Source organism: Tetranychus urticae, chromosome 1 (assembly GCF_039701765.1).
Source record: "Tetranychus urticae isolate SD_2017Ah chromosome 1, NJAU_TeUrti_SD_1.0, whole genome shotgun sequence".
Classification (NCBI taxonomy): domain Eukaryota; kingdom Metazoa; phylum Arthropoda; class Arachnida; order Trombidiformes; family Tetranychidae; genus Tetranychus; species Tetranychus urticae.
The window spans coordinates 16,608,638-16,628,472 of NC_142958.1; the positions used below are offsets into that span (position 1 = coordinate 16,608,638).

General features: G+C 32.4%; 7 protein-coding genes across 9 annotated transcripts; 3 read left to right on the forward strand and 4 right to left on the reverse strand.

Annotated features, from left to right (window-relative positions):
• Positions 1-79: 79 nt before the first annotated feature.
• Positions 80-1,795, reverse strand: LOC107372171 (motile sperm domain-containing protein 2). The gene has a single exon (XM_015940342.3). The coding sequence runs from the start codon at positions 1,342-1,344 to the stop codon at positions 532-534; it is 813 nt and encodes a 270-aa protein (XP_015795828.1). The 5' UTR covers positions 1,345-1,795; the 3' UTR covers positions 80-531.
• Positions 1,796-1,909: 114 nt separating this feature from the next.
• Positions 1,910-8,029, forward strand: LOC149094677 (uncharacterized). 3 transcript variants are annotated; one of them, XM_089266328.1, is made up of 8 exons: positions 1,910-2,046; positions 2,138-2,256; positions 2,408-2,620; positions 3,668-3,750; positions 6,442-6,500; positions 6,611-6,690; positions 6,811-7,339; positions 7,419-8,029. In XM_089266328.1, the coding sequence occupies exons 7-8, from the start codon at positions 6,811-6,813 to the stop codon at positions 7,772-7,774; spliced, it is 885 nt and encodes a 294-aa protein (XP_089122454.1). In that variant the 5' UTR covers positions 1,910-2,046; positions 2,138-2,256; positions 2,408-2,620; positions 3,668-3,750; positions 6,442-6,500; positions 6,611-6,690; the 3' UTR covers positions 7,775-8,029. The 3 variants fall into 3 exon arrangements, with proteins under 3 accessions (XP_089122454.1, XP_089122453.1, XP_089122455.1); XM_089266327.1 differs by lacking the exon at positions 3,668-3,750; XM_089266329.1 differs by lacking the exon at positions 3,668-3,750 and having other exon boundaries at positions 6,442-6,690.
• Positions 7,347-10,072, reverse strand: LOC149094678 (uncharacterized). Its single transcript, XM_089266326.1, has 2 exons — positions 9,890-10,072; positions 7,347-9,725 (listed from the first exon to the last, which is right to left on the reverse strand). The coding sequence occupies exon 2, from the start codon at positions 9,600-9,602 to the stop codon at positions 8,325-8,327; it is 1,278 nt and encodes a 425-aa protein (XP_089122452.1). The 5' UTR covers positions 9,603-9,725; positions 9,890-10,072; the 3' UTR covers positions 7,347-8,324.
• Positions 10,073-10,086: 14 nt separating this feature from the next.
• LOC107372169 (uncharacterized) lies at positions 10,087-11,230 on the reverse strand. Its single transcript, XM_025160144.2, has one exon. It carries the CDS (start codon positions 11,228-11,230, stop codon positions 10,094-10,096), a length of 1,137 nt encoding a protein of 378 aa, XP_025015912.1. The 3' UTR covers positions 10,087-10,093.
• A 319-nt stretch (positions 11,231-11,549) lies between these two features.
• On the reverse strand, positions 11,550-13,448 carry mh (DNA-dependent metalloprotease SPRTN). Its single transcript, XM_015940339.3, has 2 exons — positions 12,964-13,448; positions 11,550-12,888 (listed from the first exon to the last, which is right to left on the reverse strand). The coding sequence occupies exons 1-2, from the start codon at positions 13,314-13,316 to the stop codon at positions 11,715-11,717; spliced, it is 1,527 nt and encodes a 508-aa protein (XP_015795825.2). The 5' UTR covers positions 13,317-13,448; the 3' UTR covers positions 11,550-11,714.
• A 501-nt stretch (positions 13,449-13,949) lies between these two features.
• On the forward strand, positions 13,950-15,992 carry bigmax (helix-loop-helix-leucine zipper transcription factor bigmax). The gene is made up of 4 exons (XM_015940343.3): positions 13,950-14,457; positions 14,522-14,588; positions 14,675-15,019; positions 15,318-15,992. The coding sequence occupies exons 3-4, from the start codon at positions 14,699-14,701 to the stop codon at positions 15,627-15,629; spliced, it is 633 nt and encodes a 210-aa protein (XP_015795829.1). The 5' UTR covers positions 13,950-14,457; positions 14,522-14,588; positions 14,675-14,698; the 3' UTR covers positions 15,630-15,992.
• Positions 15,993-17,215: 1,223 nt separating this feature from the next.
• LOC107372170 (mitochondrial dicarboxylate carrier) lies at positions 17,216-19,713 on the forward strand. Its single transcript, XM_015940341.3, has 3 exons — positions 17,216-18,017; positions 18,774-19,129; positions 19,213-19,713. Exons 1-3 carry the CDS (start codon positions 17,560-17,562, stop codon positions 19,305-19,307), a joined length of 909 nt encoding a protein of 302 aa, XP_015795827.1. The 5' UTR covers positions 17,216-17,559; the 3' UTR covers positions 19,308-19,713.
• The last annotated feature ends 122 nt before the right edge of the window (positions 19,714-19,835 follow it).

Below are 19,835 nucleotides of genomic sequence, written 5' to 3' on the forward strand. Positions count from 1 at the left end.
TTCGCGTTATTTTGTTCATCATCTTTACTTGATTTACATTTACTTTGTACTAGTTGGAGTTGAATAAATTACGAGTTGATTAGTGTCTAAAAACGTTTATGGTTGACAATTAGAGTGAGCGTCATCAGTAAACAGTCTTATTATGAAATATTTAAAATAAACAAAAAACTTGTATATCAATAGAAAAAATAGAGAAATGGAGGAAAATGCAGAAAAAAATAGATAGTTGAAAGCATATTGAAGAGTCGTTAACCTTAATGTTACCATGATAACGAAATTTAGATTTGACTGTTTTTTTTCGAGGCACTTGTGAATGTTTTGAGTCCAGTTTGTAGTATAAAAAAGAGATCCTGAATAATTGAGTAAAGCATTGTGATTGGGATCCATTCAGATCACAACAGGTTGATTATGTGTTTAGAACTGCTTTTTGGGTGAGTTTTGATTGAAGTTAAATAATACCAAAGATATTAAGATTCTACAAAATTATTTAAATTGTTGATTTTCCTTTTCTCTTTAATTGTTTTCTACCCATCATGATTCTAGACAGTAATTCTCTAAATAGGTTTCCAGTTTGTAGGCTGAATTTTCAAGCAGCTGATAGCGTAATTCACATTCTCGAGCAGTTGGAACTCCTTCTGGTACGTTGCGATAATTTACTGTACAAGTTCCATTCAGATAATCGGGAAGATTTTCAGGGGCAATATAATCAGTGATGTTGCTTCGATTGGCGAAAACAGCGAGTCTTTGATAATGTTCGGGAACCCAACTTTTGGCTAAATGGTAGATAGCATTGAGAACCCATGGAAGTTCATGAAGTAAAACATATTCCAAGCCATAAGGAAAGTAGGATGAAATTGTGGTCACCATAAATGAGAGCATTTCAGTGTCAACGTTTGCTAATCCTGCACCTTCACAATCCCAAAAAGCAGCATAACGATGGCCACCCATTTCCTTGTCTAATTTATTGATGATGAAAACAAAGAATTTCTTATGTATTTCAGACCATTCAGCTATTTTACGGTGAAGTTTCCCTCTAATATAGACCATGGCATTTCCCTTTCGATCGGGTAAATATGTGAAAAAACTTCCAGATAAATAGTATTCTTTTGGAAAATCAGTTTCTTTGAGATTGTTGACGCCAAAGGATTTTCTCCATCTCATGGATTCTCTCAACATGGGCAAGGCGGATTCAATGTTTCCCTTGCAATGGAGAAGATACCTTTCCACCGACCAATCATCTGTTTTCAACTGGTCAATATCCTGTGGATCATAAAGGTGACTCTCTTCAGATGCTTCTTCCAGAAAGATCTTTCGCAACTTGGAAATTTTGTCATCATTAGACATTGTGGCTCAAACTTTCACAGGTTGACTTGAAAAACAAGAAACAATCAAAGCGCAGAAAAAATTGTCTTTGTTAATTGAGATCTCAAGTAATCAATCACAGGAAACAATACTAGAGACAATGGGTGTAGTCACGCTGTAAAACAATGAAAAAAAAGAGGTAAACAAGGTGATAAAAATTAGTCAACAAAGAATGGAGAAGTGACTTTTTGTGAAGGTTTGAAAAATAAGTTGACACACGAAGAAAAATATAGACACATAAGACAATTTATTGAAACGCACATAGCAAGTGTGAAACCTTTTACAGATTGTGGCTGATACAGTTGATCAGGTTGGAGCACTTAAACATAAAGTAGCTCCATCAGATGTGGTTCTGGTGCCTTTTTCCTTTAAAGGCTCCTTGGTTACACATCTATGAATGGCTTAGGCAACCATTTACAAGTAAAAAAGGTCTCGGGGAAGGGAAGTAGGGGAAGTAAGGCGTTTACAATAATTGTTATTACATTAATAAGGTTATTTCTTTGAAAATATTAATTGATTCTGTTAAGAGATTAAATAATTGTTTTATGTTTTTCGTTTTTTGTCTCCTGGTTATTGGGTTTTCAATATTTAGGTTATCCAAATCGTGGTATTCTCTTAATTCTTTCATCGCTGTACATTGGCTTTCATTTATGTGACTGAATGTTATTCTTGTTCCGCAGCATGGTAAGTAACTTAAGTTCTTCCTTAGATTGTAAATAATTTTTTCAAAGTTCCAATGACTAATTGCTCCAATATTTCCATATTTATCTGTTAGGTTGGTTAGCGATGGCGTGAATATTGACCATGGGTTGTTTTCTTTATTTTTCTTGAAGATGATGGTTGATAGTCTTGTTTTAACAATTGTTGAGATTTGTTGTTTTTTGATGTAAACAGGTAAATAATTATTGTCTTTTAGGTTCATTTTGTATGATGGGATGGTGAATTGTTCAATAATTTGGTCACTTGTAAACCATGTCCAGGGTTTGTTGTCTCTCTCTTTACATATTAGTAATAATTCTTTTTTCGTTATTGAATTTCCATTCAGGTGCTGTCCAATTTGCCATGGGATCCAAATATCTTGAAGATTGAGATCGAACTGCATCACCACCATCAAAAGCCAACCATGATTACTTGTTTTCTTGAGACTGCTGTTGATTCGGTTGTTTATCTCGATGCTTATTTGAGTTTTTGTATTATAAATTTTCATTTTTGGGTCCGATCTTTTTCTTCTTCTCCAAAAGAAGTCTTCATTAATCGGGTAAGGTGTGATTGTTATTTGTGGATGTATATAATAATTGTTTAGTTCGTCAATTTCAAGGTGTTGATTTTCAATAATTGTTTGCCACATTTGTTGTATTGGGTGATCTGTTGCATGTATAGTCCAGAGGGTTTGATAGCCGGTATAATTTGAGTGAAAGATGTTTAGTAGTTTTTTTGATTCCTTTAGAATGAAAGGAATTAATTCTTCAGGTGGAAGATGTTTAAATATGTTATAACCGATTTTTTTAATCGGAGGGAGGATTTTTGAACTAATAATTATTTTCTTTATTTTTTGTGGTAGATACGGAAGATATTTGAGTATACCGCTGAATTCTGTGATAATTTGTTGGTGTATTTCTTTAGTTGATTGTGATATGTGTTGTTTGCTTATATATGTATTTGAGCCTAGGATTTGGAATTCTTTGTAAAAGGTAGATCTTGTCTCTCTTGACCAGAAGTATGTTTTAGATTTTTGAAAGTTAATTTTTAGATCTATTTCATTTAGGTATTTGCTTATTTGATTAATAATTATTTCGTGTTTTTGTTCTGTTGATTGTTTTGTTTTGTATTGGTTGTGTTTTTCTTTTGGTATTTTTATAATAAAATCATCTGCGTAGGAAATAATTGTTATTTCTGGGATTTTCTGTGTCAGTTGTCTGATGGGAAAGTCAAGAGTCATTATAAAGAGTAAAGGGCCGCTTGACGTTCCTTGTAAGACTCCATTCTTTTCTGTTTTGTACCAGAATTTGTTATCTACTAGAAGTTTGATATATCTTCTTGAACTCAATGATTCTATTATTTTACTGAGGGATGGATTGATTGTTTTCAATCGAATAATTGTTTTTTCAATATTGACATTGTCAAACGCACTTTCTAAGTCTAATTTCATGTAAAAATAATTTTTCATGTCACTATTGATGGCTTTCAGGTAAGCTTGGTCTGTTGTTTTTTGTTTTTGAAATGCATATTGTGTCCCTGGTAGAAACCATTCTTCACTTATTTTTGTTAGTTGGTAAGTTATGATTTTATCAATTATTTTTAACAGATAGTTTGGTGAATTTAGAATTCGCAATCTTTTGCCGTCTGGTTTAGGAAGTATTCCACCACCTAGGATTCTGATTGCTTCTGGTATATATGATATTTCAAATATTTTTTGAATAATTATTTGAATTTTATTTGCATTTATTTTACAGAATTTTTGCCATATATATGGGTTAAATTCGTCGGCTCTTAGTGAGCTTTTACTTTTTAGTGTTTGATTAAGAGCGAGATCAAAAACATGTTTATCTAATTTACCAGGGAAAGGTGAAAAGTCAGAGTCATTAAAGTAGGGTTTCTTTGTTGAAAAATTATTTAAGACACAATTTGTTAAAAATAATTTTTCATCATCATTTAGTTTATCGGTAGATGTAATTATTTTTTGTTTAGTTTTATTGATTAGTTTAGTATTAATCCACTTCCAGGTTTCTTCTGTTGTGGTAAAGGTGAAGTTTTTCATTGAATGTTTTTTCTTTTTGATTAGTATTTTATCTTTTATTGGTTGTAGGTTTTGCCAATCTTTTTGTTTAATAATTTTTTTCTTTTGTTTGTTAAGTTTTCTTATACCTGATGAGTAGTTTGATTTGATTTTGGTAATTTTTTTGATTCTGTTTGTGATTGGAAAGTTTATAATTTTAAGACAATTTTTTATCAGTGGTGTGTTTTTGTCAATTTTTGTTGGTGTTTGATCTGATTTGTTCAGTTTGATTTGCCAGTTTTTAATAATTGTTTTTGTTTGTTTTATTGGATCATTTTTTGGTATTTTGACATTTATTTTTGTGCTAATCAATGAATGGTCATAATTTGAAACAATTGTTTCCCCTTCTATTATCTCTGTGTTTTCAGGAATCAATATGACATCTATCCAAGATTTGTCATCTTGCAGATGAAAGGTATAGTTATCTATTTGAGGTGTTTGGTAATTTTTCAGGTTTTTTGTTTCATAAATTATTGACCATTCAGATTTTGCTTTAAAATTGTATGACCAGAGTTGGTCTTGAACATTTAGGTCTCCACAAATAATTATTGGTGGTTTAAGATCTAATATGTATTTGATTATTTCTGATGTTTGTTTTTTGTGTTTTTTGTGGTTTCTTTGAAAAATATAACAATTGATTACATTTATTTGTTTTGTTTTTACATGTATTAAATTTTCAATTGAATTATTAATTTTTTTGGCCTTTATTGAATTTTTTGTTATTAGTATTGTTTGGTTATTAATGAAAATTTCATAGTTATTTTTTATATTAGAAAATGTGTTGTCAGAGGAGCTTGGAAATATGTTTGTAATTAATCTGAAGTTAGGTTCATTTATGGATATAATGTCATACTTGAGTGTTTCTATTTTTTCAATAATTGTTCTTGTTTTTTCAATTTCTGAATTGAGATTCCAATGAATTATTGAGAACATCTTCCGTGTCCTCCGGAGTAGGAGTGTTTACAATTTTTGCAGACTAGATATTTTGTTTTAGGGTTAAATTTGTAGGGAATTTGGTTGATGACAATTTTGAATTGTTGGCTTTTTATGTTATTATAAATTTGGGAGTTTTTTATATAAACAATTATTGAGAAGTTTGATTTATCTATTTGAATTTTTCTGATAAATAATTGTTCATTAAATTCTTCAAGATAAGATTCACAGAAGTACTCTATTATTGTTGATGCTGTTTCAGCATTTACATTGTCCTTTAGAATAATTATTTTAAATTTTACAAAGATTACCTCAATGTCGGGATCGTTATTCTCAATAATTTTTAGCAGAATGTGGTTCGGGAGGTTTTTATGGAGGTGGTAGTTTAGTCTTGAACTTTTATGGCCGCTGACAAAAGAAATGTGTTGTTTAATTTCGGTTGTTGGTTCCCATTGTGTCTTTTTGGTGGCAATAATTATTTTCACGTCTTCTTCGTCATCGGTTTCTTTGTCATTTAGTTGGTTGGTGTCATTTGTTGGAATAATTTGATTTTCAGGATGTTGTGGAGGTGACTGGTTTGGTTGTTGTGGTGGGTTTGTTGAGGTATCACTGGAATAATTGTCACTGGCACTTGAGTTGAGTATGGTATTTGCTGATGCGAAACGAGGTTGTAGTTTATCAACTGCTTGAATTAATTTGTATAAACTGGTAATAATTGTTTCATCCACTTTTTGATGAGAGCATGTGATGAGTGTAATTAAGCTGATGCAGGAACTTTGAGATAATCTGGTTGTCTCTAGAAAGGTATCAACATCCAGTGTTAATAATTGTTGAATTACATTTAATATAAGTGGATCTTCTAGGGGGTTTGATACTGTTGAGGAGTCATTTGATGACTGTGTTGAGGAATTTGTTGAGTCTGATTGACTCATTTTGACTGTTTGGTATGGTAGAGGGGAAATTTTCAATATGAATAATAATTATTTGAGTCAGGGGGTAGTTTAACTGTTAATTGTTGAATTTTTGTTTTTTGATTGTGATTTTATTACGTTTGCATTGATGTGAGTGCCCTCTATTATTTGATTTTTTATTTTTTCTGGTTCCGTTATTTGCGCCATCTGTTATCTGGTTTTTTATTTTTTCTGGTTATTTTTGAATTTCGTGTAATTTTTTGTATCTAGTGCCCTCTGTTGTCTAGTTTATTATCTTTTAAGTGAAAGGAGTTTGTTAGCTAGCTTTTTGTTTTTAGGTGTTTAAATGCTACTTCATTAGTTGAATAATTATTTTGATTAGTTCAAGAGTTGTTAATTTTTATCTAATCACTGTTTTAATTACTTGTTTTATTACTCAATAATTGTTTTTGTTATCAGTTATCACCTTTATCGGTTTTCTTGTTGCGTTGTAAGATTACAAAAAGGTTCTTTAAGAGGTAAGTTTGCCATGATTGGCTTTTGATTAAATAATTGTTATTGATTTTGTTTTTGTGTTTTTATCATTGTTGATTAATTTTTATTTATTATTGATTTTTTAATTTGATAGGTTCGTTTGGTATCATCATTTCTGTATTCATTTGTCAATCAATTTCAGTTTATCAATACCAATTTTATTTGGTAAAAAAGGTAATTATTCGAAAGAAAATTTTTAGCGTTTTTTTTTTTTTTTATAATTTGTTGTTTTATTTTGGTTTTTTAATTCAATTTGATGATCTGTTTTTTTTTTTTGTTTCAATAATTATTTAGATGGAGTGTGATAAATCTATGGTTCGTGGGGATGAATTCCTGCATAAATATTTTTGCAATTATTGTGATCGGCTTTGTCTAAGTCCCCGAGTTCATGCAGGAGGATATAATCAAAAATTCTGTCAAAAATACTTCTGTCAACCCTGTATTATTTCACTACAGAATCTTGATGTAAATCGGAATTATGGTATTGATCGAAATGGAAAAAAATATCCTCGATGTCCGGCTGGATGTGCTAAAGCTTTTGAGGACCCTTTTTTTCGTCCTTTCTGTGAGATTGAAGAGGCTCATTACACTCGAATAATTATTGAGTGCAAAGGGTGCCATCAAGATTTTGGTCCCTATGAGTATATCAAACATGTTATAGTTTGTGCTGATTTCAAAAAATTGTCGAGTTGGACACCTAACACCGATATTGTTGTTCCTCCTCCGGTTACTGAGGATTTGTTGAATCGCCAAAAATTAATTATGGCTAAACATCAGTCTAAGTATCGAGTTTTATCTATGCGGACTCATTCTGGAAATATTAGTAAGTATTGATTTAATAATTGTTTTATTTGTTTGTCTATTCGTATTAAATAATTATTATTTTTTTATTTCTATTACAGATCCTGTTATGGATGGCTCTGAACGCTTTGTAAAGGTATTTTTGGCTTCTGGTCATGAATGGTCTTATAAGTATATTCCTCTCGTGCGCGATAAGGAACAATTTTTGAAGAGAGTCAAAGAAGCCTTTGGAGTTGGTAGCAACGATGCTGATTTGTTGCTTTTAAATCATAGGACTTTGTCATCCTGTGTTGATACCAGTTCTTTTATTTCTGGTGTTCCTGCCACCACACCACTCATGCTTTTTGAAAAGAAAAAGGTTCTCGATAATGAGGATGAATTGGGTGCTTGGTTGTATTTACACTCTGTACCAAAGGCTAATTTTGAGCCTCGTCTTTCCTCTATTGCTGAGGAATAATTATTTCTCTTATCATTCATCTTTTATATTATTCATTTTGTCTAAACTTCATGTCATTACTCATATGACTTTCTATTCCATGAATAATTGTTTCTTTTTTGTTTTTTAACTCATTCATTTTCTGTTAATTCATTTTGTTTAATTTTTATGAACCAGTTCATGGTTCATATTTCAATAATTGAGTGACCAATCGTCACCTCCATGTTCAAAGAGTTGAATAATTATTTTGAATAAATTTGCAATTTCAATTTTGTATATTAATGTTGTTTTATTTTGATTTTGATTTGATTTGTTTGAATATAAATCTGTTTTTTATTTGAATTTTAGATTGGTTTGTTTTATTGGTTACATAAATAATTGTTTTGTACTTTTGAGAAAGGTTATATTAGCTATTGAATTTGATTAGGAGATTAACCAAAGGATATTTTTTATTTAAGTTTTGTTTATCGTTTTTAGTTTGATTGTTATTGGTGGGATTAAATGGATTTTTAATTGAATAATTGTTTTGATTGGGTTACATAAATAGAATTATACACAAAAGAAGATTTTTTTATGGAGGAATCACAAAGGTGTATTGATAGTTTGTTTTTGCTATCTCTAGTGATAGTATTTCTAAGTATTTTGGACATGTTTTTGCCCTTGCTGAATGACCTTTTCCTCCACAATTACAACAAGAATAATTATTTTTGTCTTCTTTGATTTGACATTTATCTGTATGTCTCTGTGAACAATATTCACAAATCTTTTGGCTGGTACAGACACTATGGCCGAATTTCCAGCAATTGCGGCATTGTATTATCTTGAAATAGTCTGTGACTTGATAAGTCCTACATTGCCAAGTTATTTGGCCCCTGAGTTCCTCGATTCTGCACCTAGTGGCTTGTGATACTCTAAAGAGTAAATAATTATTCTTGTTGGGTTTAAAAAGGAATTTATTATCCTTCTCAAATTTATTTTCTTCAATGATTTCTTCCATGAAATCGTCTATTGAACATTTAAGTTCATTCACCTTTTTTCCTTTGATCCATATAACTGGATCAAAGGGTTTGGGTGAAATTGCTTCAATGTTCTGTTTGTTTAGTTCCCTAATAATTGTTTGGATATCTGATTTTTCTCTGAGTCTTATTGTGACTCCTTTCATATTTGGGTTAAGATTTTTTATTGGAGTCTTTATTTCACCTTTTTGTTTGAGTTCTCTAACTAAGTTATCCAGTTTTTTAGGCGACATACCCGTTTTTGTTGCCAGTATCACTGGGTCTTTTGGGGTTTCTTTTATCTCAATCCAGTGGCTTGGGATCGGCTGTTCATTCGCTTGACTAACGATTTTTGGTATCTTAGGATCTTTTGCATAGGTGATCTCGTTGTCTTTAATAATTGTTGTCGGTCGTTTTCGGGGGTTTGATGTCTGTTGGCTTGTTCCTGGTTTCGTTGCATCGTTGATTGTTTCATTGAATAATTGTTTCTTCCGAAATACCAGCAGATCCAATCGTCTTTTCTTGATGGCTCCAATGTGTAGTTTCTTTAATAATTGTTGGTCTTGGAGGATTAATTCGATTTCGGCTATGTTTGTGATGTCTTGTTCTTTGAGTTCACTCCATTTGTCCTCCTTAATTGTATCGGTTCCAAAGTGGAATAGTTTAAGACCCCAATCGGTGAGATTTTTCTTTCTCTTTAATTCCTCTTCGTCTTCTGAGACTGGGACAATAATTGTTGTATTTTGGTTGTTGCTTGTTTCTCCTTGTAGTAGTTGATTTGTTTGTTGGTCACTTGTATTTGAGTCGTTTTGAATGGTATTAATGTCACTTTGAAGGTCATTTGATTCACTCATTTTGAGTCAGGTTTGTAACAATTATTCTTTAATTAATTATAAGATGGGAAGGGTTGGTTGAACACAATCGTTGAGGTATTGTTGTCACTGGAATATTTGTCACTGGTACTTGAGTTAAGTATTCTAACAAGTAACACATTAAGTAACAAGTTAATAAAGATTGGCACACCAAATAGGTGAATAATCAGAAGCAAAAGTGATGTTAAAGCAATAATAATAAAAATTGATGAGGTTGGTTATGGTAATAATACAATTTAAAGTTAGCAGTAATATCTATTCATACTTACAGAAGCAGATCTTTGCAATTTATCCAATCTATTTATCTCCGTAGCAACCCTAACTCACTGATTAGGAATCATCAATCAACATAAATTTCATCCAATGAAAGCAAACAGCTATAATTGAACTGAATAGATCTCAGATCCGATAAAATAACAATAGTCACTAATCACGTTTGATACAGAAATTAGTTTTTAAATAGGGCTTTTAAATTAATCAAGTTTAATTGTGAAAGAAGCACCACAAGAACAACCTTGTAAGGCTTGAGGATTGTTAACAATTTTGAAAGAGCTTCTTATCAATTCAGAAGAATAATCAACAATTGATCCATTTATGTATTCCAAACTAGTGCTATCAACAACAACCGAGCTACCATCCTTTTGGAATATAATATCGTCATCATTGATATGATTGTCTAAATCAAATTTATAGCTAAATCCTTGACATCCACCGCCTTCAACTTGAATTCGAAGAAATTCACCATCTCCGCTCACTTGTTTTAATCGTTGAGCACAACTATCTGTGATTATTATAGAAGCTTGATTTTGGCCATTATTAGATTCATGGGTTGATACAGGCGCTGGAGAGGGTGTCGAAGGAGAAGGAGAAGAGGAGAATGAAGATTTTCCAGACAGCTGAATCCATCTGTTGAATTTCCAACCAGGGTAAATCAAAGAAATATTGACATTCGTTTGTTTAATGGGTTTATATACAGATGAATTAAGGACTAGATTAACTGCACCTAATGCCACAGTCAAAGAATTAATGAAAGTTGCTGCTGCAATGAGTTCAACTGTTCCAGAAATCGTAGAAAACGAAAAAGCAGGTACAGAAGAAAGTTGACTGAGTACTGCGGGACGATTTCGAGTTCTCATAATTTGTGAATCATGCGGTATTTCCAAAAAATGATTGGGACTTGCTACTGCGACAGAAGTTAGACCAATACCAATAAGAGATACGCTGGCGATAACAGGATCAAATTGCAAACAATCCATCCAACCGGCCAATGTAGTCAGTGCAACCAAACTTGTAAGTCGAAATTGGCTTAATTTAAGATAGTAACCTATTGATTTAAGGTTATCCGGTTTCTCTACCGCCTTCCATTCTAGATTCACTTTTCCTTGAATTTGTCCCAAGTTAGAATCCGTCAGACATTTGACGATTCTTTCTTCTTCACCATAACCGCCGATTGCATCAGAATTAGGTTTGGGTTGTTGATGTGAGGAACATGTCACTCGATTTACACTTATCAACCGAGCTCCATAGCCTGAAATAGATGGGTTTCTTATCGCAACTAAATGACTAAATTGATGTAAACCGTCAAAAAATTTGTACGTTATTCTAAACATTACTTATTACGATTCACATGATTTTTTAACATTTTCAGAGCAGTAGAAGAAAAAGGTAAACATGCAAGGTTAAACTGAAAGCCTTGAATATGTCTCTTCTAAATAACACACTTATCCCAACTTTTTCAACAAAATCAGCTGGAATTAATTTGACTTGCGGTGATCATCTTACACGTATCAGTGGTTAATCAAATTGTTAATTACTATTGATTATATTGTTAATCGAGTCTAGGTTGATGATTTTATGCTGTGCTATTAAGTGATTATATCACGTTAACCATTTTCACGCACCGAATTCAATATAAAGATTAGATAGACATTAAAAAAAGTTTTCTTCAAGTTTTAATTCATTGATGGCATTATTTTCAGATATAATTCATCTATTAAACATGAATGTATCTAAAGATCCAACAGTAGAAGACCCGCTTTTCTCATAATTAACGCAATAAACAATGATAAAAAAATATCAAAAGTTGAAAATGGTTTAAATAAGGTTGATGACTTGAGTTTTTTGAGCATTGTTTAGTTTAGGCTGAATCACATTAGTGGAATTTTTTGACTGCCGGGAAGGGGCTTTATTGGTGACTGCAGAACCCAGTCTATGTCCAGGTCCACAAAATGGTATAAAATTAGGTAGATCATAAGTGAAATCATCTTCATCCTCATCTGGATTATGTATTGGCTCTTGAACTTTCGAAGTAGAGGGTTGATTTAAATCAACAGCTAGACTTTTAGCAACATCTTGTTCGTTTCGATTATCTACGACAGTTTCAATGATAATAGAGTCGTCAATGTCAAAATCGGGAAGATCATAGGTGAAGTCCTCGTCATCTGATAAAGTAACTGCTGAATGGCTTGAGTGATTTAGTTTCTGTCCAGAAGACGACTCCGCGCGGTTTTCCTTGCTTGATTCAGTGGAGGAAGTAGATTTATTTACAATTTGAGAGAGCAAGTCTGGTAATTCAGAGTTTTGCATTGTCCTTTTACCATTTTGAAGGAAGTTAACAGTTTTCATTGCAAGGATAGGTTTGACCGTATCTTGACTAATTAGATGGGTAGGCAAAGATCTATCTTGACTACTCGATACCTCACCAACTTCTACATCTTCTAGCCTCATTTTTTTGACAGGTTTGTCGAGTTCTGAGGCAGAACCAAGACGATGACCTTTACCAGGAAACGTTGTTTCAGGCTCGGGAGATTTGACTGGTGAGATGAAATGTCTGATATCAGCGTGTTTAATAGTTGGACTTGATTTCAGCGGTGTACTTTTCGTTTCTATCTTATTATTCAATGGACTGCTTGTGGTTGGACTTTTATTGTTTGGACTGTTAATAGGTGAAGTTGTCTTGAAAAAATCGAGGATACGTTTGTTATTTTTTACTTCTGCTACCTGCTTGCTTTTTCCGTTCTGTTTAGGTTTCACAACCTTCTCTGGTTCTGAAATCTTTACGAAATTTCCTCCACAGTTAGATTGGTGTTGACTCCACCAATAATCATAAGGGCCAGGTTTTCTATTGTTTGCACGACGGACATAGCCGTAATACGGAGGCCTTAATGCACAAGGACCATCGCACTTCCAAACATGCTGTTGATAGGATCTGACTTCATCATGGAAAGTATGATAAACAGTTATATTGGTACGAGCCAGTTTGTTGATTCTATAAAGAGAAACACATAGTAAATGAATGGCAACTCAATGCAATAATGGAATTATGGAGTTTTGATAATCTTACCTGAACATGTGCATATGAAACTTGGGCCCGTGAGATTCGTGGTTATCATCTTCCCGAGTAACAAACAAATAGGCATGAATCATCTCATGCAGCAAAGTTTCAACCAAATCAGCTCTTGAACGGAGCTGGAGCAAAGGCAATGATAGTTTAATTGTAGCATAATTGTTTCTAGGATTCCAACAGCAAAGTCCAGCAGTAGAAGTCATACGATTGGAAGACCACATCAATTCAACGAAACTTGAAGTTAACGTGCCGTTAAAAAATCTTTTATCAAAATCAGCAAAAAGGGACCAAATATTGGGATTAGGATCAATCATTTCCCATGTTGGATCAACCAGAGATAGTTCTGACATTTTATCAGAAAAATGAAGATCACAAGGATAACAACACTCTAACACCAAAAATACCAAATAAACTTTAGAAAACTGAAATATTTAAACATTTCAGAAATGATCGTCTGAATTTAGAATGTCAACAGTCGAATTCAGATGAACTAATTTTGATTGGCCAATCACTGTAATGTATACAAAACCCTTCAACCAATGAAAGATTATCCAGCTGGAAGCGCCATCTTCAAATTTAACTAACTTTGAATCTTTATTCTAGCAATTTATTAACATTCTAGTAATAAAGCTGTTAATTATTTCACTAATTACCGACTAGTTTCAATGTTTACTTAACACAGTATTTATTTCGTAAAACCTAAATTACAAGTTTCAATTGTTTTGCAAACATATAATCCTTCAGAAGCCAGTAGGCAATATTTTTTAGCTTCAGTCTTTTGGAACTTGTGAGTTTTGGTGGAGATTTAAATTTAAAATCTAATTAACATTTTTGTGTTGATTTTACTCTTTCTGTTGATCTTATTTCATTGTTATCTATTTAAATCCATCTTTGTGGCGATCTCGGAAGATTACAACGGTTTTTGTTTACTTACGGTGGCGTTGTAGTGAAAGCTCTATTCACTAACATATGTAATTGGTATTTGTTTGTCTTCTAATCAAGTCGCATTTATTAGCTTGTGAAATGTCTCCTCGTCAGTTCTCACGACTAATATGTTCAACAAATATACCAGAAAATCATCCAGAGGCGACAATATATTTGAAATATCTTGCACCAACTTTAAAATTATTGAACCTGTTGAAATGTTAGTTACTTAATAACCTTGTTTTCTTCCTTCGCGACTACCATGTTCAACTTGATTTGTTTTCTACTTTACTCCTTCACTGATACTTATGTCTGAATTTCAATCTGATCTCCATGCTTATCAAGATATTAATTTGTTAATTTGTTAATTTTTTAATTTTTTAATTTTACAATTAAACAATAATTGAATATATTGTCACAAGTGTTTATATTTAATTCTACAACTTAAACTCTTCCCTCTTCGGCTGGCTGATATGGTTGTGAAGAGATCTCAAGTATCAACACAGTAATCAGACAATTTTAAACTTGAAACCTTAACATCCCGATAACGATAATATACTATACATAGTCAGTAGCTCTTAATTGTTTTTGTTTTACCGATTAATCTAACTGATCTTTACTTCTTCTTTAGCGTCCGTTCTGACTTATGGTACTGTTAACCCAATTTTGAAACAAAACCTCTGACTTTCACTAGATTGGTAAGTATAATTTACTCTCAACTTCTATAGTTTTATTAACATATGAATTTTATCTTTTCTGACGTTCTTTCTCATCACTGTTGTAGCCATCTAGATATCAGCTTACGTTCATGAACACAGAAATCGCCATGATTTCAGCTTCTTCTACCCACAATACTGATGCCTCGTTGACCACTGATGATGAAGATTCCGATCACAAGTCAACAACAAGTTACAAAGAGAGGCGTCGTGAGGCTCATACCATGGCTGAACAGAAAAGAAGAGACGCTATCAAAAAAGGATATGAAGAGCTTCAATCATTAGTTCCAACTTGTGCTCAGCAAGATTCTGTGTCGAGTTACAAACTCAGCAAAGCTACAATCCTACAAAGATCGATTGAGTATATACAGTATATGCAGGTGCAGCAAAAAAAAGAAGAAGAAGATTTACAGGTAGGAAAAGTATATTCAGTATGGAGCCAGCAATGTGTTTGATCTTTTTAGGCCTAAGACCATTGTCAAATTTTAATTCGCAATTCTCAAGCCTAAAAAAAATGAATTACTATCAAAGATATTTAGCCCGTCTTTTGCCAATGCTGGCTCTTTTTTATTTATGAGACATTAATTTTAACTCAAAAGGCCTTGATGAAGGCAATTCAACTTAAATACGCTTTGCTATATTGCGCAGCCACAAGCTTCTTTATCATTGTTTCTTCTAATAATTTGTCTTTTTTTACCTTCTTCCCGATAGTCACTTCGCAAAGAAGTTATTGCTCTGCAGATAATGAAAGCCAATTATGAACGTATTGTTAAACATCATCAACTAGCTCAACCTGGACAAACTTGTAATCAAGTCAGTGAAGATGTCAAATTTCAAGTGTTCCAAGCAATTTGCGACTCACTTTTCCAATCGTTTGATGCTGCAGTGACCGTCAAAAACTTTGATGAACTCTCAGGAGGTATTTTCGGTTGGCTCGAAGAACATTGTAAACCTCTTACTCTTCGTGATATTGTTATTAGCGTGCTGAAACAGCTCAAAAGCCAAATGAACAATCATCATTAATCGCCAGACTCAATCTTTCATATTTGTCTTCCTGAATCAAGTGCAAACTCTTTTATAGAACTCGCTCGTTTACCTAAATCCATTGGATTATGAACAAATTTGCTTATCTGCCATAAAATAATTGTTATTTAGTTAGTATATACATGTACAATCATGTAAAGATTGAATTTTTATTCATTGTTACAAGATTTTCAATGTAATTTTTGTCTCATACTGTTCATATAAAGTTACTTAGGGTTATCATTTATATCCAGCTCACCGTTGGTTTTTATCAAAGTGTAATGTCCTTGATTCATTAAACTTTCTCTATCTTTTGCTACTGTTATAGATTGCTTTAGCTAAAGGATTGAATTTATAATATAATTCTTATCTGGTTTTAAAGTTTCTTAGGCCAATTTGTAGGAAGAAAACATTTGCAATGGTCTATATGAATTAATTACTTGACCATTAAAGCATATTATTAGGTTATCGATTTACTGCAAAATAATAGTTTTCCATTCAAACCTCTGCAACACCTAAAATATTTCATCCATGAGATGTTACCAGGGATCTACGAGAGAACTGGTTGTTCAATTCATTTATTTTATTGTTATCATGAAACTATCAATTTTTGGAAACGAAACAATTTTAAAAATTCTAAGGATCAATCCAATTATAATAAATCTGTGTTGGATGCGCTTATGGTTATGAGCATTGCAATTATTTTCATCTGTGAAATTCAAAGTTAATCCATTGAAAATTAAGTCAAGGTAAATGCGTCAACATGAAAAGCTAGTCTATACGCAAGTCGTGATATTATAATAATATTTTACGCAATAAGTGCTCAAAGAGTCAAATAACACATACGATTCAAATTGAGTTCATTTAAAAGCAACAGTCTATATTGAGTACAAACCATCAGATGGAACTGGACAAACATGTCATTTTGGTTCTTGTGTTCAACCTGGGTTGTGAAGCCTGTTTGATCTCATTTAATCTTGAGTATTATTAAAGTCATTTATGTACAATGTGAAGATTTAGATTATTAATTAAGTGTCTCAGTAATAATAATCTTTCATTATTATCATTGTTATCTCTATCAATTTAATGGTATGGTTCAAATTATATATTTCTTGCGCTATTGTAAACAAAGTGTAATTGTCTTTGTGCTGTTGCTATTTTTGACTGTTGCTTATTTTCTCTATTTCATCTTTATTTCAGATTCAATTGGTGACTGGAAGATCTATCTACATTTACAAAAATTAAGGAATACAAGTCAAGTGATCAAGCGAGTAATTTTACATTTGCCTGGGTTACACCTGACAAACCGAGTTTATTGGTCTGAAAGAAAGCTATTGGCGTTTTTATTGGAAGGAAATATTGTTGGTTATTGCTGCAACATTATTTATTATGAATCCCATATTCATTTATAACAGGGTCTATTCCAGGAATATCATTTATTAGGAAGGAGAACTAAAGGAGAGAAAGCAATATCTAGGTATCCAACCAAAGTCAACCAAAACAACCCATCTGATGAGCTCTATCAACTTATCCTCTTGAATCTCTTCAAAATACCTGTATTTCCCCATCATCAGTATTCCCCGTGTTTTCATGGTGTTCACTTTGTTTCTTATATTGGTTAATGACTTACAATGAAGTCATAACTCGGGTAAATTTACCGGGAAAGTAATCGTTTTGAGCACTGGTCCAACTTCGACATTTGAATAATCATTCAATATTATTTTTATCATCACAACTTCTAGCTTTATAAAAAGCATTTTTTTCTGTGAGACTCTTGTCAGTTGTATCGCTAAACTTTCTTCATCAATTTAAATCATATTTCACCTGACAAGTTGTGAATTAATTATTGAATACCCTGTGATCCAGATCTATTGGTTTTAAACAGTCATAGTGCCATCTTTAAACTGAAGATCATCGTATATTTGTCAAAATGTCGGAACGAAGTGAACTTAAAGTTGCTCGATGGTACTTTGGTGGTGTTGCTTCTGCCATGGCAGCCTCTTGTACTCATCCACTCGATCTGTTGAAAGTCCACCTTCAAACCAGCTTTGCAGAACAAGGAGGCCATGTCCAAGCTACTCTACTCACAACAACAAGTTCAATTGTTCGCAGTCAAGGAGTCATTGCGCTTTACAATGGTCTTACTGCGTGTCTCTTAAGGCAGCTTACTTATTCAACTACTCGATTTGCTGTTTACGAAGCAATCAAGCAAAGATTAGTTACAATTGACCCAAATGACCCTAAAGGTATACCCAATATGCCATTCTACCAAAAAGTTTTAGCTGCTGCTTTTTCTGGTGCTGTTGGTGGCTTCGTGGGAACTCCGGCAGATATGGTTAATGTTAGAATGCAAAATGATATCAAATTACCATATAATGAGAGAAGAAAGTAAGCAATTAAATCAATACAAGCATATCTCTCCTCTTGAACTACACCTACAATCAATGATTTTTTTCTTGCTTTAATGGTTTCCTCTCAAGATTTCCATTGTTTTTCCTATATCATCTTGTGGAAACAACCATCAAATTATCTTCATGATTTTTCGTTTAATTTACTCTTTTCATGACTGCAATGAAGCAAAATTGATATGAGTTAAATGAAAATTAGACAGGAGTGATCTATTAAATGATAGAGGGAAATATCAACTCAAAGGCTTGACAACAATTAGCTATGATTAATTCAAGGATATATTCATATCAAAATGCAACACTCACAGTTCATAACTGATTTAAATTTGACATTCGGTTAAATTTGAATAACATTTTAGTCCTCTGATAGAATGACAATTAGCCAATGTTGAGTATAAATTAATTTAAATTTGTAAGTTTCCCTACGAACCGTCATTTGTTCAAAAGTGATAGACAGGATATCAAATTATACTCTTTGTTGCCAAGTTTGATGAAAATCTAATCTTTCATTTCCTCTTCAAATCAATTTAATATATATTGCAGTTAATTGTTTGCTATCTCATACCTCTTGCGAGGCAAATAATTGATTTACAAATAAGCTGTGAATGCTTGAAAAGCTGATCTCACGAATCATTGATTTCAATTAGCCATCCCGAATCTTCCATTTATTCATTAATTGTATATCCAGTATCAAATTCATCAATAACTAATAAATTTCTTCTATTGTCTATTCCAGTTATGCTCATGCATTCGATGGTATACTTCAAGTTTACAAACGCGAAGGAGTTTCCAGATTATTCAATGGAGCAACTTCAGCCACCTCTCGAGCTGCCTTAATAACGATCGGTCAAATATCTATGTATGATCAATTCAAGTACATGATGATGAAATATGCTCCAAATGTTTTCGAAGACAATCTAAACACGCATTTTAGTGCAAGTTTCCTGGCTGGAGCTTGTGCTACAACCATGACCCAGCCATTAGATGTAATAAAAACTCGTATGATGAACGCACCGCCCGGAGTTTACAGAGGCATAGCACACTGTGCGGGTACAGTTTTTAAAGAGTGTGGACCTTTAGGTTTCTTCAAAGGTAATCATCATTTCATAGCGCGTATTCGAGTTTCTGTTGAAACAACAATTATTAATCTCTTTTACTCTTTTTTCTTCTAACAGGTTATGTTCCTGCGTTCGTCAGACTTGGACCTCAAACTGTTTTAACCTTTATATTTTTTGAACAATTGCGTATACGTTTTGGAAAAAGTCGTTAATTATTGTTGTTTTGTTGATTATATTATATCAATTATCTTCGCTGTTCAGATGACATTATTTAGTTTATTGAATCTAAAATACAATGGCTCAAAAACATGGATAAAATATCGTGTGGTTTTATTCTAATTTTATTGTAATTTCATCGTTGTTCAACGTTTTCATGACACTACTTTACCTGTCTCAAATTCGTCTCATTTTAAATTTTCATCATCTCCTTGCCAAGACATCATTCCTACCTTTATTCTGGTTAACTCATATAGAACTCAATCTATTTCATTGAAGACATTTATTGTTATACTCAAATCTAATCAAATGTGAGCAAAATTTTTGCAATTCAATCTTTTTCTGATGTAAATAGAATCTTGTTTGGTGTTAAAAATTCAATAAAATGTTGTAAAACAGCAATATTTACTTCTATCGCACTAATTCAACTGATTTTCGATCAATAATAATAAATAATATTATTATGATTGAAATTAATTTAAAACTCGGTTCATTAGAATCAACCAATAATGACGCAATTCAAA